At 41.0% G+C, this 18,099-nt stretch overlaps 2 protein-coding genes across 3 annotated transcripts in view; one reads left to right on the top strand and one right to left on the bottom strand.

Annotated features, from left to right (window-relative positions):
• The window catches only part of UBXN2B (UBX domain protein 2B), a 52,711-nt gene extending 38,243 nt beyond the window's left edge, over positions 1-14,468 (top strand). The window contains exons 9-10 of one of the 2 annotated variants that reach the window (XM_046925491.1): positions 12,095-12,193; positions 13,610-14,468. In XM_046925491.1, coding sequence (XP_046781447.1) covers positions 12,095-12,193; positions 13,610-13,616 — 106 coding nt within the window. In that variant the 3' untranslated portion in view covers positions 13,617-14,468. The remainder of the gene's footprint in view (positions 1-12,094; positions 12,194-13,609) is intronic. The other variant, XM_046925477.1, reaches the window with a different exon arrangement.
• On the bottom strand, positions 688-8,247 carry CYP7A1 (cytochrome P450 family 7 subfamily A member 1). Its single transcript, NM_001001753.2, has 6 exons — positions 8,091-8,247; positions 6,291-6,531; positions 4,959-5,569; positions 2,703-2,833; positions 1,861-2,036; positions 688-1,238 (listed from the first exon to the last, which is right to left on the bottom strand). The coding sequence occupies exons 1-6, from the start codon at positions 8,171-8,173 to the stop codon at positions 939-941; spliced, it is 1,542 nt and encodes a 513-aa protein (NP_001001753.2). The 5' UTR covers positions 8,174-8,247; the 3' UTR covers positions 688-938.
• Positions 14,469-18,099: the final 3,631 nt, after the last annotated feature.

The following is an 18,099-nucleotide window of genomic DNA, read 5'->3' on the forward strand; positions in this document are numbered from 1 at the left end:
GAGCCAGGAGTTGTACTCAATGATCCTGGGCACCGTAGTGCCTGATCTAGTGGTTGGCTACTCTGTCCGTGGCAGGGGGATTGGAACTTTAAGGTTCCCTCCAACTCAAACCATTCTATAATTCTATGTTGGTTATGGATCCCTTTCAACTTGAGATATTGTATGATTCTATTGTTTGAGCTGGATAGTGTAAAGGTGGCTCAGTTGGCATGAGATAAGCATGTAAACCTTTGAGAACATTAAGATATTAAAACAACCAGCAGTCTAGAGAGGCACTTGGTACATACAATATCATTTATTTTAATACATTTACAACTTTCTGAAAAGAAATATATTACAGTGAATATAATACAGGTTTTGTAATTTCACTAGAACGTGAAAATTTCTGTGGATCTTATTCAACTCTTTTTCTAGTTCTTCATAAAAACATAAAGGTACTTTACCAGGAAACTCTTCCCTTCCACTGCCTTTACACAATAAAAATTTTACTTCAGCCCTGAGGAGAACCTTCAATCCCCAACATTTCAGTTATAAGAAAGAATAAGTTTTAACTTCTTGCTGAATTTATACAATTTTGAACAACCTGGTTAACTTCTAATTACATTAGAAAAATGGGATACTGAAACAGTATTTGCTGGCCAAAAAAAAAAAAAAAAAGTGTTTATAAACACAGTCCAAAACCACTAGTTGCATTTTAGAATGGTTGGTAAAAGGAGAAACTTTTTTATTGACATCATGCATTAAACCCACTGTGTGCTGCTACCATATGGCATACATAATGTATTTTCTATTAGGCTGATGAAGCAGCATCTTCCTGTAGATTTTTCCACTGATGTTTGTAATGTTTCATTTGCAAATATATATAATATATATACAAAGTATAGGTTACATGGTGTATTTATACTGTACATAGTTTATAGATTTAATAATATCTATATTCATAGGCATTTTAGTCTGTACCTGAAGTCAATGTCATTGGATGGTTGCAAAATACCCAGTCCTGCACGGGATTGATCTAAAGAAGGACACTGCACATTACTGTCAACAAGATCTATCTCAAAATATGAAAATATTAAAACCAAAAATTGTTTAATTTCATGGACGGCAAATAATCTGCCAGGGCATTTTGCTATTCCTGCCCCAAATGGCATATAATAATACTTTAACTTGCGGCCGTTGCGGTAGAAGTCAGTCTTCTCTTCTTTATTCTCATTGAGGTAGCGATCATATTTGAATGTCTGTAATAAAACCCACAAAAGAGTTACTTGATATCTGAATACCTCCGAGGGCTGGGTAATGCGATTAAGGCACAAAATGCAGGCTGGGAGGGAATTGCCTTTGGCAGTGTTGTACAAGACAGTTTTTGTGCTATTTGGAATGTGTGGCCCCTGAGAAATTCTGGCCTATGGGACAATATAATCTCAGGACCTTTGCTAGCGTTGAGCCAGGGAATCTTTTTGATAATGTTTCTTTTCTGACCCCTTAAAATAAGCATTACAACTTGCATCATAGTTCACACATCAGAATTTGAACATTGATCATTTCATATCTTTGGGAAAATACTACCCTTGTCCTCCCTTGAACTCCCCACAACGATGACCTTTCCTTATTGAAGAAAGCAAAAAGTAGAAGGCTCTCTTCCAGCCCAGTTTTTTGTTATAGCAAATCATGTTATTCAGATAGTGCTTGCACTGGCTTTACTTTTTCTCTTGCCCATCTTTGACTATCCATGCGTTAAGAACAGACTGTCTGGAGTGTAACAGTGAATCAGCTGTGGAGCACTCCTGATAAGTGATCTATTGAATGGCATGTTAGCTTCTGCTAGAGCTCAGAATTTAATGCACTATGATAAATACTTACCAAGGGATCAGCATAGATTTCTGGATCAAAATGCAGCAGTTGAGGATAAAGAGCTACAATATCATCCTTGCGAATGTTGTAAAAACTGTTCTCTAAATGCAAAGTGAAATCCTCCTTAGCAACTCGGAAAGTCATGGATGCACTCGATAGCCTCATTGCCTCCTTGATGATGCTATCTATAGGAAGAGGAAAATAAATGGTTACCACAGCAACAGTATGTATATGTCCATGGGGGAGCTTATGTATTTCGAACTATTCAAATCCACCATCAGACCCTATTATGAGAATTAATTTAACAAAACTTTACAAATGCCTAAGAAAGTATGTTCCTCACTTTTTGTTGGCATTATTATCCTTTCTGCAGATTACACTGAGAACATAATCTTCTTTCCCATAGAAAAATATTTATAGCTGATGCAACACAATATTTGAAAGTGAAACATGCTTTTACACTGAGGTAAAGGCAAAACTGAAAAAATAACCTTCCATAATGGGATATAAAATTCGACAACACCCTTTTTATTTGATCTTAAGTAAACAAAGTATTGTTCTGAATTACCCATGGGTGTCCAATGCTATGTAGTTGTGTAGCAGTATTCGGACATCCCTTTACCCATGAAAAAGTGCTGCTCGTGTGAATTAATATTCCCAGGACCAGTTCTGATTCTGATAGGAATGAGAGTGTTAACCATTGATAAGAAACAAATAGATGTTTGTTCTGTTTTTTGTTGTTGTTGTTGTTGGTTAATAGTAATTCCATAGCAAGTATTCATTTGGGAACTAGTAGAAGATACTGAAAATTATGGGGTGATTTCTGGTACTCCTGAATAAACTAGTTATACCTAGCACTGGCATATTATCCAGCTGTTTTCGGTTCAATGAAATATAGTTGCCATCTAAGCTGATCTTCTCTCCTGCACTTTCCAAAACACTTTGCACTTCTTTGGTAGCAGCTCTCATTGCTTCTGGATTCCTAAAAAAAAAAAAAAAAAAAAAAAAAAAGAAGTGTAACATAATCTTAAGAATGGTATAAAAACAGGTTTTGCCATTTGTTTTTGTCCTGACTAAAATTTAGTTTGTTAGCTGAAACAATTACTAATGTGGCAATGTTGCAGCGAAATCTACTTATGCCATCACACTGTTTGATGTCTTGGCAAAGATGCAATAGCTGCAAAAAAAAAGGAAAAGAACACTATTTGATTCTGTCTCCGATGACAGTGGGGCAGAATTAATGTGTGTAACATAGCTCACAAACAGTGATGTCACTAAAAAGCAACACCAAGAATAAGAAATCAGAAACAATCAGTCACAGATTAGGAAGGAGCCCTACAGCAGCTACAGGATTTAGGAAGAGGATCATACATCAGTTTTATAACGTCACTTTCCTAGATTATGTCCTATTCTATGGCAATATATTATGTCTAACTGAGAAGAAAATCCTTAATACTAAAAGTCCACATAGTATCCTATGCTGTCTAGATTTTCTTACAGACATAGAATATCTATAAGGTATGGTGAAATATGTATAGATAATAATGCAGAATGCGACAGTATCATTGTTATGAATGCATAATTGGGGTGTTAAAAGACTTCAAGGCCAGGAGATTTAAGCCAGTGCATTCACAGAATGAAAAGTACCAAAAAACTTCAATTATTAGCATCAGTGGGTAGATATGAAAGCCCAAGACAGAAATTTAGATGTATACCCAAGAGGTAGTCATGTATCATAGAATCATAGAAGGGCCTGGGTTGAAAAGGACCACAATGATCATCGAGTTTCAACCCCCTGCTATGTGCAGGGTCACCAACCACCAGACCAGGCTGCCCAGAGCCACATCCAGCCTGGCCTTGAATGCCTCCAGGGATGGGGCATCCACAACCTCCTTGGGCAACCTGTTCCAGTGTGTCACCACACTCTGTGTGAAAAACTTCCTCCTAATATCTAACCTAAATCTCCCCTTCCTCAGTTTAAGACCATTCCCCCTTGTCCTGTCACTATCCAGCCTCATCAACAGTCATTCCCCCCACCCCCCCGTTTGTATACTCCCTTCAATTACTGGAAGGCCACAACGAGGTCTCCCCGGAGCCTTCTCTTCTCCAAGCTAAACAATCCCAGTTTCCTCAACCTTTCCTCATAGGAAAGGTGCTCCAGCCCTCTGATCATCTTAGTGGCCCTCCTCTGGACCTGCTCCAAGAGCTCCACATCGTCTAGATTATGCAAGTTTAGATTCACTCCAAAATGGATATTTAATTGTTTTATCTGAACTGTGCACTCCTCTCACGACTTACAAGCTCAGCAGATGCCATTTACATTGCAGCTATCTAAATTTAGAAAAATACTATATTGGAAAGTCTAGTATGGAAGTTTAGGAAATGAGATGTAAAAATCGTGAACCACTTTGGGTTTGAACGCCCATCCTTCTCTCAAGGAATTCAGATGTATCTCAGGTGAATCTCAAATCTCTTGCCTAAAACATCATGCATTATTAGTACAATATTTTTGGGGTCACTCTTCATGCTGCCACAACGGCTTTATCCTCGAATACAAAAGCCCTGCTGCAGTGAGGGTGAAGAAAACAGCAAGGAGATGCCATTTCAGTATTGCTGAATAACTACTGTAACCTCAGTAGGATCTATCAACATATAAACTATTTTCTATTAAATATCTATTAAAACAACAATGAAGTTAAAGCTCATTTTGCCTGCTCTAGGGAGATGATCTAAAAAGATCTGATTATACTGGGAGAGCCTTCAATACAATTAGTATTCTGACTGCAACCAGCACTTTTAGTGTCATATCATATAGGCTTACTCCAAAACTTTTTTTACAAGGTGTATTACATCCTACTTTTTACTGCTAGGATTCAAAGTATTGCCCCAGAGAAGTATTTTTTGAAAAGCATCTATGGAGTTGCCACCAGTGGTACCACCACTGCTTGGTCTGAGACAAGCAAGGGGATATTCTGCAGAAGTCCAGAACAGCTTGTCACTTGTGTTATTATTGGCTGAAGCAGTGGAATTTGTCCATAGTAGTCAACTGGCTTCTGAAAGGCAAACATTATTCTTCTCATCTGGAAGCAAGAAACGTTGGGACTTACTTAAGAAGGTAGAACAAGCTCCAAAAAGTAGCAGGAATGGTGTTAGCTTGCGAGGCCCAGAGCACTGCCACGTGGGTCTTTGCTTTTTCCATGTCATCAAAGGTTGACAGAGTGTCATTCAGGAACATGCGGAGCATGACAAGCTCGGAGAGGTTGTCCCTTTTCAGGAGGTTCTTGTGGAGCAGAGCCTCTCCCAGCTTCTCACGGGCACTGTGGGCACTCTTGAATAGATGGATAGGCAGCCCTGCCACAAGGGCTGGGAAGATCTTATCAAATTCCTTGAAGTTCTCGAGGGCATTTAGGATACGAGCTCTCTCTGTTTCCCGCTTTGATAGATTTTTGTCATGATTTGAATTAAATTCTTTACCAAAAAGTGTTAAAAAGCCAGATTCAAACATCACCTGGCAACAGAATGTATAAAGTCCTTCTGTAACCCAGGTGTTAGGCTGAAATTTAGATGCTCTTGACTGCAGCATGACGTATTGTAGATTTTCCATCATTGCTTTGATGAGGGCATCTAGGGCGTTACCTTGAAGTGTTCTAATGAAGGTATGATGAAAATTTTCAGTGGTGTTTCCTTCTGCTGGGTCAATGCTACCATGCCCAAAAGCCTGTTACAAAATAAATTATGTGCATGATAAATAAGACCTGTCATGACCTTGATGATAAAGCCTAATAGAAATTAAAGCCAAAGTAGAAATTCACAGCTTACTAGAGGAAAGTATGATAAGGACTGCAGAACTGAAAGCCAAAACACATCATAGCTAACTGTAGGGAAGCATCATAAGGACTACGAATACTGGAACCAGTATTTTCTAAGCAAACCAAAGTAGCTAAGTAGGCAAATGAAAATAAAAGTGAGCAGATGCTCACATGTAAATGGATGTGGTTACATAAAGCATCATTCAGCTCCCACTGACATCAAAAGGAGCCTCTTTGCTTACTTCAGTAAAAGTTTGATAGACCTTCCACTGTGTTGCATCGCATTTTGAGGCAGTAGGACCTAATCTTCCATAGTGGTAAGAATGTTCTGAAGAAAGCTTAAGCTTCAGCAAACTATATATAATTTGGCAGAAGGTTCCAATTGTGTTTCTACTATAGCAATTTGGGATACTGCCTTGCTAAATGTATTTCTTGGATAATCCAAATTACTGTAAATTTTCTTTCCATTAAGGAAAAAGGAAGAAAAAAAAAACTCTCAAGATTTTGAACCAATAAAAGTGCAGAAATGTGAAAATTATATTTCAAAGGCATAGTTACGCTACAGGGATTAACTAAGCACTGTCTGTCCTGCCAGCACGTTTGATATTAAAACCATTTTTAAAGAGGTACCTTGGCAGAAGTAGCAAAATGGAACTTTTTCCAGTCCAAGTGTTTTCCCTGGCGTATCAGTGAATGATATGAAAAGGGGTCAGTGAGGAAATGAATATATTTCCCTGCTACTTGGCAAGTGAAAATGTGGCCATGCTTCTTCTGTTTTTCCCTGAGGAATTTGAGGGGGTTGGCACCAAACTGCAAGGCACATCCCAGGTATGGAAGGAACCCATTTTCAAGTGGTGGCTCTCCTTGGCGCCTACAAAACACACAAAAAAACTGAGTTTAGAAGTATGTATCAAGATCACTGCTCCAAAACTACCAAGTAAGTAAAATGGTGATGGGAGAGTTTTAATACTTAATTTCTGCTGCTGTTGACAAGTAATTTCTTCTCCTTCTGAAGAGTAAGCCAACTGTGAAGTGTATGTTAGTCAAAAAAGAATAACAGTCTGCATTACAATAAGCACGACAAAACACAGTTTCACCATCTCACTTTTCCACAGACCAAGTTTGTTTGTTTGTTTGTTTGTTTTTACCTGTTTAAGTGCGGCATTGTTGCCTCTAGCTAACATGCACAGATCCATAATTGTCCCATAAATGCTATCCACTAATATTGTCTGAAACATAATTATATCCACAAATCAATTTGAACACCAAGGGGAATTGCCTTTTGAGTGTAGAAAGGTTGTTATTATTGGCATATCTCACTTGGACCCAGTCCCACTGAAAACAGTGGGAAATTTGCCATGATCTTCACTAAGCATAAGATTTAGTCTTTCAGGCAAATTGTCATTAAGCCCATGCCTTATGTTAAGCATATGCTTAAGATGAAGCACATGTTTAAATGATGTTTTTTATTCCGACAGTCAGAAAATTACTTTCCTGCAGAAAGTCACCATGGCTGCTAAAATAACTTTCAGATAACCCTTTTCCTCCAGTATGTTCTTGATGGTTATCATTATATGAGGTTAAATATTTTTACTTTTTTTGTTGTTGTTGTTGAACTTTTAATAGTAAAACAAGAAAATGATTGCTGAAAAATACAAAATTATAACAGAATCATAGAATCCTTAGTTGAAAGAGACCTTTAAAGGTCATCTAGTCCAATTCCCTGCAATGAGCAGGGAAACCTACAGCTACATCAGGATGCTCAGAGCCCCTTCCAGCCTGACCTTGAAAGTCTCCAAGAACAGGGCACCTACCACATCTCTGGGCAACCTGTGCCACTGCTTCAGCACCCTCACTGAAAGAGACTTTTTCTTTATATCCAACCTGAATCTCCCCTCTTTAAGTTTGAAGCCATCTCCCCTTGTTCTGTCACCACAGACCATGCTAAAGAGTCTGTCCCCTTCTTTCTTGTAGCTCCCCTTTATATACTGATAAGCAAATAACTTGCTCTGTGTAACCACATAGGATAGATTGATAATAGGAAATGTTTCTAAGTAGGTATTAAACTATGTAGATAGAAGCAGGTATTAGCTAATTAGCTATGATTAGAATACATTAAGCCCAGTGCTTTAGCAAAACAGAACACACATTAATATTTTAATTAGCTCATTTGTGCATAGATTTATATCGACACCTATCTCAAAGAACGAACTCACTATTATTAAAAGTCTGTACAGACAAATTCTATTGTAACATAAGTCTCTCAAAAGATATAACTACAGTATTTCCCATGTTATCCTGCACTTTTCCACCCACATTTATCCATCTGATAATCTTCAGATTACGCTCATTTTAGTCACGTGCACAGTATGTTTGAAAGAAGTAAAGAACGGGTATATACTAAGATGCATTTACAAATGGATTCCTTACCTCCTCCTCCTCCTCCCAAAAAGAAACCAAAAACTGCAGCAGACTATTATCACTGTTCCCCAGATCCATGGTGCTATGAACATTTCTGGTAGTGCCCCAAAACTTCCAAGTGGCAAACCTGCTAACTAACACTATGGCAGAAGAGGTGACTGAGAATGATACGGAATGACTGGTCGCATTTTATATACGGTAGATGCACCGCTGCACTTAATGGCACTCGGTCAACCTAGCAAGCTATTGATTAACCATTTCTGGACGAAGCCTGCTTTGTCTCTGCTCTGACATCTTTCTGCAGAGCTCTTCACTGGACTGATGTGGACAGTTGCAGACACGGCCTTGAGCTGATATCAGGTATCAGAAGTGGTTCCAAAGTAATCAAACAGCTGTAATAGTTGATAATTTGAAGGCCTCTCAGGTGTGTTTTCATCTATCCTGCAGATTTACCAATTACAGTCTATAGTTCAAGTTTAGCAATAAATTAAATGGCTGCTGACAGATGTTCAGTGGAGTTAGGCTGGGTAAATGGTGGCTACAGTTCATGTTGTCCCTTGGCTGCCAGCCTGCCCATTCTCTCCTTTCTCCTTTGTGTAGATTTACCTGGCTGTGGTGCGCTGCTGCGAGAGGGAGAGATTTGGCTGTGGCTAAAGGGATGGACTTATTCTTCTAACCATGTTTCTCTACTAGAAAGGATGAAATACGTTTCATGTAATGCAGAGCAAGGGAAAAGAAAACAGATTTAGATCATTACACTTTTTTTTTTTTTTCCTCTTAGTGTCTTTGGATCTCCAAATTGCCTTTTACCTTTCCATTTAATTCTTCTGCTTTCTGCCCTTGCCTCAAGCTGAACAGCACCAATTCAGCCAATTTTACAGCTTTGGAATATGACCTCTGGTTCTGTTTCAGGGAAACTTTGAGGAAAGTATTAAATTTTCAGCACCCAGGTCAATCAAGCCTCTTTTTTTCTATTTCCTTTGATTGACTCCTTCCTGTTTAAATATATCCATCTGTAACCACTTTCTCTGATCATCCACACTGAGTTTTGCCATAGATCAAGAAAGTGGAGCACCCCTCCTGTGAGAAAGGGCTGACACTGAGCTGGGCCTGCTGAGCCTGGAGAGCAGGAGGTTCATCAACGTCTGTAAATACCAGAAAGGAAGGTGCAGAGGATGGTTCCAGGCTCATTTCAGTGGTGCCCTGTAACAGGACAAGAGACAGTAGACACAAATTGGAACACAAGAGTTCCCTTTGAACACCAGGCAGCACTTCTGTGATGTGGGGGTGATGGAGCACCAGTATGGAGCACCTCTGCCCAGAGGCTGTGGAGTCTCTTCCTTGGAGATCTTCAGCAGCTGCCTGGATATGGGACTGTGCGCTCTGCTCTGGGTGTCCCTGCTTGAGTGAGGGTTGGGCCAGATAAATCCTGAGGTGCCTTCAAACCTCAGTAATTCTGTGTTTCTGTGATAGCTTGTCCATACATTGCTAAGACCCTTCTAATTCTCCATTTGTTGATTTGACTCCAGTGGGCAGCTAATTACCACACAGCCATTTGTTCTCTCTGCCCAAGTGAGATGGGGGAGAGAATTAGAAAGTGAGAACTCTTGGGTTGATTTAAAGAGCTGCAGTTCCTTCAGAGGTTTTCCTTCTGTATCATGGACTTATCCACAGCCACAGAAAATTTAAAGTATACCTGACCTGTTGTGGACTTATTAATGGGCCACATCTTTTGAGGTATATCTGCTGCAGCATGGACTTATCTACAGCCACAGTTGTTTTGAGGTGTACCTGCCACAATCTTTTCCACTGGCCACAGTCCTTCTGGACACCTGCTGTGTTGTGGTCTTATCCACAGTCACAGACACTTTGTGGTATTCTGGCATGGCCTTATCCCCAGATATTCTATGGGCTTTGCAAGGTGTGTACCTGCTGCAGCATGAATTTCTTCATGGCCACAGACAATTCTAGTTGTGCTTGCTTCAGAGTGGACTTATCCGTGGCCAAAGATGCTTTGGGGTATACATGCTCCGATGTGGGCTCATCTACAGGTCGCAGTCCCTCTGAGTTGAGCTCAGTCTGAAGTCCCAGCCCGTCCAGTGCAGCAGCACAGGGACAGCAGTGATGACCCAGCCATCTGCCAGTCCAGGCTTGTGGCCTTGGCTGTTATCAGAATGTTCCCAGGCACAGCAAAGCAAGATGATAAGGAGTAGAGGACAAGGCAGAAGCCAAATCAGCCACTAACAAGCACTGGTTTATAACATACAGTAAGGCAAGCAAGCTGCATGACAAGTACAGGAGCTTGCCAATTAGCAGCTAACTTGCTATAGTATCTGTAAATATGATATAACACACTCCACACACCAATCAAATCTGTTGCTATCTCAAACCCTTCATGCCCCACACTGGGCACCAAAAAGGACTGTTGTGGTTTAACCCTGGGAGGAAGCTCAGCACCACCCAGCTGCTCACTCATTCTCTCCCGATGGGGATGGGAGGGAGAACTGGAAAGCTCCTTCTGGGCACCATCTAACCAGCCACTTTTGTTCTGATATTTGCTTTTATCAGTTATCACAAATCCTGGAGTTGTTCCACTACTCAAATAAAAAGAAATTGCCCAGAAACGTCATCTGCTCATGTTGTATACTGCTCTGAATGCTACCTGCAAATTTCTCACTCCCCAGTTCCATACCTTTCTGTTTTAAAACTCAAAATCCTTCCAATTTCATAACTCCTGGGCTTCAAGCCTCTCCCTCACTCACTTCTATCATTATGAGCTGAAAAGATTATAAACCGAGGTGTACCCTCTGTGTCTGCACAATATGTATTCCAGTCTCCAGCACCTTGGCAACAGAACCTTCCCAAATGACAGGATGGGACATTCCATTCAAGAGTTGACTAAATTCTACCTGCAGTATGAACTAATTTGTTAGAGGGGGAAGTGCAGTCAAAAGGCTTAGGGCAGAGATGGGAGAAGATCCTGAAAAACAGATCTGCATGGGTAAAAAGCCAAGAATTGCACTGCTATTAGTAGAGCAGCAGCAAGCAGCAGAATGTGTTTCAGCAGGAACACGAGGTACATGCATACAAAATACAATAAACCATGAATGATGAATCACACTAGCTATGATAATTTCTTGGCTTTTCAATATTACCATTAGTTAGGACATCCCCAAGAACAGATCTCCACTGTGACATGTGCTGTGGAAGTATATTCCTCACCTGAAGCCACTTCCAGTACAACCCAATGCAGAGTGGCTAGAACAGCATGAGAGACACATCTTGTTAACTCAAAAGAAAAATGACCTAGATGGCAAAGGGAAGGAGTCAAGAAGAATTGGGTGGGAAAGAGGACTGGGTATAGTGGGAGACCTACTACAAAGAACAAAGAGAGACTGGAACAAAAAGTCTGCTAGCCCTGGGCTGGAAATAATCCAGGCATGAAGTAACTGCTGGGGACATTCCAGCTGCCCAAAGGTCAGCACTAGGAGCACTCCTGGACGTGTTCCTATTTGGTAGAGAATATGCCTGGCTTCTCCCTGCTGTTTTCCGTGAAGGCTAAGCTGTGGGGAGTAGGAGAGCACTTTTGGTGCTCAAAAAAGGTAAAAGGATAATCCAGGATGAATGTAGTAGTCATTAAATAGAAATGTCCTCTTGTGCTTTGTCTGAAGTCATCAAGAATATTAAGGAAAAACTAATGGAAGCTATGCTGCTTCTTAATTGAAATGAACAAATACCATAATGAGATTTGTTGGATGACCACTGGAAAAAAAGGGCACAGCTATATTATTTCTATTGTGATGCTATTTTAACTGCTTAAGATTAAGCTTTTTTCCCTTACAGTGAATGTTCCAACTTTGGTTTGTCCCTAGCACCTGGCATTCAGCCATCGAGGAGGCAGATCAGCAGCATATAGCCATGTCTCACTGCTCAAGTGGGGTCTGACACGTTTCTGAGGAAAACTCTTGGGTTTCATTCCTTTTTCAGCCTCACTCTTTTCTCTGTTTTTGTAGAGGTCCCTACGGCTGTGTGACAAAACAGTCAAGCATTGCACCGAAGGAATTAAGCACCAAATCTGGTAGATGGAAGTACCGCCCTTGTGTCAAACCGAGGTAGGCAGTGAAGCAAATGCTGTTACTTTGGAGGCAATTTTTAATTTTCTACACTAAAGAAAAGAAAACGTTTTACAGCACTGAAGGTTGCCCGCACTTAATCTGAAAGCCACCTCCTTTCACATGTCAGCTCAAGATCTGGTCTCCTACTTCATTTCATTTTAAGCACAGGTGTTTCTTATTTTTTCCTAGGAAAAATAGCTTTTTCCATCAGCTGAAAATAGCTTCTTTTAACAGAGTCACTCTAAAAAATTCATGCTCCCCATTTTCTGCTTGTTTCTGTTATGGGAAATTTCAGTTCTGAGCATCATCTTTGACTACACACTGTCATTTCGTCATCCTAAACAAGTACGGTCACTTTATTACATTTGTATCTGATTCTTACTGCATGTATAGAGTTCTTCTTCAGATGATGGATGACAGTCTTCTTCAGACTTCTTACTTCCAAACACCACTAAACTCGAAAGTAGGAAGTTTTGTCAGCTTTGTGTCTAAAACCCCACAGTGCTGTTTATCCAGCATCAGATAGCTTTGGCTCCTCACGTCATCTCACTGCCTTTTCCCTACATGATCTGGGTAGTTGTGCTGCAGTGTGATGAGAGAAGAGAAGGCTCCGGGGAGGCCTCACTGTGGCCTTCCAGTACTTGAAGGGAGTATATAAACAGGAGAGGGGACAGCTGTTTATGAGGGTGGATAGTGATAGGACAAGGGGGAATGGTTTTAAACTGAGACAGGGAAGGTTTACATTGGATATTAGGAAGAAGTTTTTCACACAGAGGGTGGTGACACACTGGAACAGGTTGCCCAAGGAGGTTGTGGATGCCCCATCCCTGAAGGCATTCAAGGCCAGGCTGGATGTGGCTCTGGGCAGCCTGGTCTGGTGGTTGGTGACCCTGCACATAGCAGGGGGGTTGAAACTCGATGATCATTGTGACCTTTTCAGCCCAGGTTACTCTATGATTCTATGATTCTATCAGTTACAGGTATTACCCTGCTGCCACAACAGAAGTAATTTCTCTAAAACTGCCAACCTTTCTTGATTTGCTCATGTGTAACAGTATTAAAAGTGCAACCGTGTTTAGGCAGAGAACAGGACTTGCTTCGCAGCCTATTTTAAATAATTGCATTTTTTCTTTTTCTTCCTGAGGAAAATTAAATGTGCTCCCTCTTTTCCATTTAAGAAACCTTCATGTTGCAGTGCTGTTGATAAACAACTATTCTAGCCCTCTTGGGCCAATGACACCAACACAAATAAAGCACCGCTTACGCCTGTTTTGGTTGTCCAGCTTTTACAAACAGAGGAAAAACTGAACAGTGCATTTGATGGTAGTTAAAGGAAAATGGAAAACATTTTAACAACTGCCCAGTGTGCGCAGTGGCTACCAGGAGTACCCTTGTCTGTCACCTCTGTTCCAGGCTATGAAGTACTTTTGGTCACGGACTCCATGGATCCAGGCTGCTCTCTTGAAGCAAACAGGCTCACATTCACTCCTGGAGAGGAACTGCTGTGATTCCTAAAGCCTCAGAAAGCCTCCTGGCTTGCTTCATACAGCTGCATGGAAACAACTCGCTATCCACCCAACCGGCTTCATCTCTTACATTGCAGCTTTATGGTTTCAATTAGTCATGACCCACAGATGGTACTTAAATAGACAATAATTGATAGGCCAAGCTAAGGTTAATTGTTTTTTTTTTTTTCCAGAGTTGCTGATGGCTTCATAACTCAGTGGCGCTGGAGCACAGAAGGGTGTGACTGAGTTACAGAAGGCTGCTGAGTGCAGTTGCCTGTAAATAGCAGCACTGTGCACAGTGAACCAAAGCCTCTTTATTCAGTGGAAGTCAGTAAGAGGTACACCCTGTTAAAAAAACAATTGACTTCATTTTCCTTGAGTGTGTTGTGAGATCTGGGTTAATAGTTTTCACCAGCAGATAGAAAATAAAGAAACTGCACAAAATGCAACAGTGCAGCACAGTAGTGGTTGGCAGAGCAGTGCGGGCTGACACAGTGCAGCCTGGAGGTGCCATCACAGCTAGGAAATGCTTCTGAAACATAGAATTACTTCAGAAAGCTGCAACAATACGAAAGGAAAGCATAAACGAGTTGTTTAGAAGTCCCTGACTACGGCTGCTTGCAACGCTAGAAAATTACTAATAAATAAATATCACCACCTACTGGTAAACCTCTTCGATTGGCACTTGTGTGCTGTGTTCTAGAGCAGGCACTGAACTTTGCTAGTCAGTGTTTCCTATTTCTATAAAACAAAACTGGCATTCATTCCATGTGCCTACGTGTTTGTATTTGCATTTAAATATAATTATAGATTGTTTGAGTGCTATTTTTGGCCAAGAGAGATTTAGATTGGCTCATGGCAGGGATGTTCTGTCGGCAGCACTGCCTGCACTGACATGATGGATAACATCATTGAAGATCCCCAAGGCCAAAGTGTAAATCTAGCTTACTCAGGGTAAATGGGAATTTTGCTGTTGACTTCAACAGAATCAAGGCTTTACTGTTCTCCAGCCATTTGTAGCAGCTCTTTTTAGAGAGGACTGCCAGCTGTCATCACATAGATCCTACAATGAGAGGAGAGTCTATCCAGCATCAGTGTTGACCTGACACTACTATCATATGCCTAGAAACTGGTTTAAATCATCAGCCCCTCTTCCACAACCCTTTGACTCACACTTTGGAAAGCATCAGTGATGTTCCACGCACAGGTGGGACAACACTGGCTGCCACATCTGCTAACAAGAGCTAGCCCTGATCTCCCACTGTGGCATGCAATCACCCAGCCTGACCTCACTGCAATTTTCTAGAGACCAATGCTGGTTCCTGGATGTACTTAGACAAAGAACTGCCCCTGCAGGGAGCCTTAATGGCAACCAAGCCACTAAGTTTTAAGCCTCATCTCCATTGCACTGCAGATTTTCTGTTCTTCCCCTTGAGGAAAACTCAATATTAGGAAATGGAATTATGACACTTCTTGATCCCATCTTTCTCCACCATTTTAGAGCTCTGTTGTAAGAGCATAAACTACTTGCTGTTATCAGTGGATCATGCCAGAAATATAGTATCTTCCTCAAAGAGACGGTAATCGCAGAAGTAAATCCAGCAGATCCCAGCCTGGACCGTATGCTGATGGAAATGGTGGAAGTCTTGTAGACCTAAATAAGAATACAGCATCAAAAAGAATTGAAATTTTAAACGGGAAGAGGGTAGATTTAGACTAGATATTAGGAAGAAATTCTTTACTGTGAGGATGGTGAGACACTGGAGCAGGTTGCCTAGAGAGGCTGTGGATGCCCCCTCTCTGGAAGCACTCAAGGCCAGGCTGGATGGAGCTGTGAGCAACCTGGTCTAGAGGGAGGTGTCCCTGCCTATAGCAGGGGGTTGGAACTAGGTGATCTTAAAGGTCCCTTCCAACCCAAACCATTCTATGATTCCATGAAAATAACATTAAATATGCCATAGGAAATAATGCCGAGCAGTTCAGGATTTTAATAATCTAAATAATCTACAGTAATTTCATGATATTAGAATATAATACTACAATTCTAACAATTTTAACAGCAGGACAAGGGGGAACAGTTTTAAGTTGAAAGAGGGAAGATTTAGGTTGGATGTTAGGGGGAAGTTCTTTCCCAGGAGAATGGTGAGGTGCTGGAACGGGCTGCCCAGAGAGGTTGTGGATGCCCCGTCCCTGGAGGTGTTCAAGGCCAGGTTGGATGGGGCCCTGGGCAACCTGGTCTAGTAAATGGGGAGGTTGGTGGCCCTGCCTGGCAGGGGGGGTTGGAGATTCATGATCCTTGAGGTCCCTTCCAACCCAGGCCATTCTGTGATTCTGTGATTCTGTGAATTCTATTTTAATCATCATGGTTGTTCAAAGGGCAGATTTTGCATACACTGCAATCTGCCTTCTGCAAAATTAGTGAGTCATCTCACTCCAGAGAAGTGCTGTGCTCAGATTTCCTTTACTTCTCTCCCCTGCTGTGGATTGTCTGAAAAGAGGTACAATTCTTTTGTAATAGGATACCTTTGTAATACCTTTGAACCTGTCATTTCTTTCATTATGAAGAACTATGCATGTACAATGTATTCTATTTGCATTAGGATAGATTATAAAGTTGGACAGGTGTGGAAACCAAGCAATTTTCATCCTGTTTAAGGACAATTGCCCCAAACATTTCAATAGCAATATGGATGGATGTTTCCTTTACTGAATAAGTTAATGTGTACATCTCAGAGCATCCTCTGAATGTGCTCATATATCAAATAATGATAAGAATGATTGCTTACACCATATCACTTCATTTTCCCTCTGGAATTTTCTTTGGCAATGTCAATTCAGCTACTACTTTTTACTACAGGGCTTACTACTATTCAAGCAGTGCAGCATCTTCCTAGAGCTATCTTTTTTTTTCCCCAGCTGGTCAGTTTCTTTGTACCATTTGTTATCAAAACACTAAACAGGGAGAAATCAAAGCTCAGATGCAATTACAAAAAAAAAAATGATACCAATGCAAAAAATATATACATATATTTGGAGAATTGTAGTTGGATAACAAGCTAGTAGAAAACGACTACAGTGCAACTGTTTTGAAGAACATGACAAGCTATTCTGGACTGGCCCAGCAGATGGAGCAACGAATGTAACAGCACTTCCGTCCTGTTTTTCTCCACTTCTGTTCTCTTTTTTTTTCTTCCTCTTTTATTTTTTTTTAACAAACAAAAAATAAACAAGTGCACAGCTTTCCTATCTCCCACATATCATTGTGGCTTACTGCTTGCTCTCCCACAGCTTGTTGTCTGTATTCACTTTCCTGAGTTATCCAGCTCTGAAGTGTAGCTCTTCATGTTCCTTACTCCATCAAATTCACAACTTGCTTTTACGTCCCGAGTCATCAAGACTGGAATGTTGAGAGATCCTTAGCCATCCAATATCATGTCAGAAAAAGCAAGTAGAGTGAAATAACAGGAGTGGATCTCTAGAGTCAACCTGTGCTGAAGACCTGATGTCTATCCTTACATATACATACTTTTTCCACTTTCACATTGCTCATTGGCTAAATGGACTGAATGTTCATCAGCTGAACAGACTAGATGTTGTCCTGTATTGCCAAGGTTTACATTCATCTCAAACAGAAAAAAAAAACCAACACAAAACATGATGCTCTTTGTGAAATCCAATTCTGCCTCACCAGAGGCAAATTCTCTTTGCAAATCAACACAAAGTCTCCAAACAAGCAGATAGGCTCATCCACCAACAGGAAAGTGCCCAAACCATTCACCAACAGATACGCTGGCTGTTGGTTTAGCAGACACTTTGAATGGAGACTGAAGGACAGTAAGACAGGAGGATAGTTTTGCTGTTCCCCCATCCCCTCAAAGACAGATATCTCAATGAAATATATTTGTTTCTAGCTTTAATAGGCTGGAAGGCAGCTGCAGTGCTTGGGCAATGCAGTAGAAGAAGGCAGAGACTAGCTGGCCAGTTTTGTAAAGCAGTGGGCAGGCACATAAGAAAACAGTGAAAAATAGTGTTGTCTGTGAGAAGGATGGCATCTTCAGAACCATTACAGCAATTTTCATCTTTTCTGTACAAGTGCTGGTATCCCTCTGGGTATGTGTCTGGTCCTGCATCTCAGGCTTGTGCCACTTAAGCAAACCACACATCAGGTTGCTGAGAGGTTGGCTGCATGCTTGTTTTGCTCCTGAAGCAATCAGTCTGTGCAGTGGTATCCTCCATTGCTGCAGTAAGGAAGGAAATTAAAGGGTCATCCTTACTGGCAGGTTGCTCTTTAAGAGTTGGGAGCCAGCATGGGACCTGTGGTCAAAGTGAGGACCCTTCCTATGGGCCGTAGCTGCTGATCTGAAGGGAGACAGGCCAGGAGGAAATTTATACTTG

Source organism: Gallus gallus, chromosome 2, assembly GCF_016699485.2.
Source record: "Gallus gallus isolate bGalGal1 chromosome 2, bGalGal1.mat.broiler.GRCg7b, whole genome shotgun sequence".
In the NCBI taxonomy this organism is placed as follows: domain Eukaryota; kingdom Metazoa; phylum Chordata; class Aves; order Galliformes; family Phasianidae; genus Gallus; species Gallus gallus.

Bases quoted from the DNA above. Each gene is read 5' to 3' on its own strand.
- CYP7A1 (NM_001001753.2), bottom strand. From the start codon at position 8,173: ATGTTCATAGCACCATGGATCTGGGGAACAGTGATAATAGTCTGCTGC. The intron at 2,834-4,958 runs GTAAGTCCCAAC...TTTTTTTTTTAG, and splicing joins AGCTTGTTCTACCTTCTTAA to GAATCCAGAAGCAATGAGAG. The intron at 1,239-1,860 runs GTAAGTATTTAT...GTTTTATTACAG, and splicing joins AAATCTATGCTGATCCCTTG to ACATTCAAATATGATCGCTA.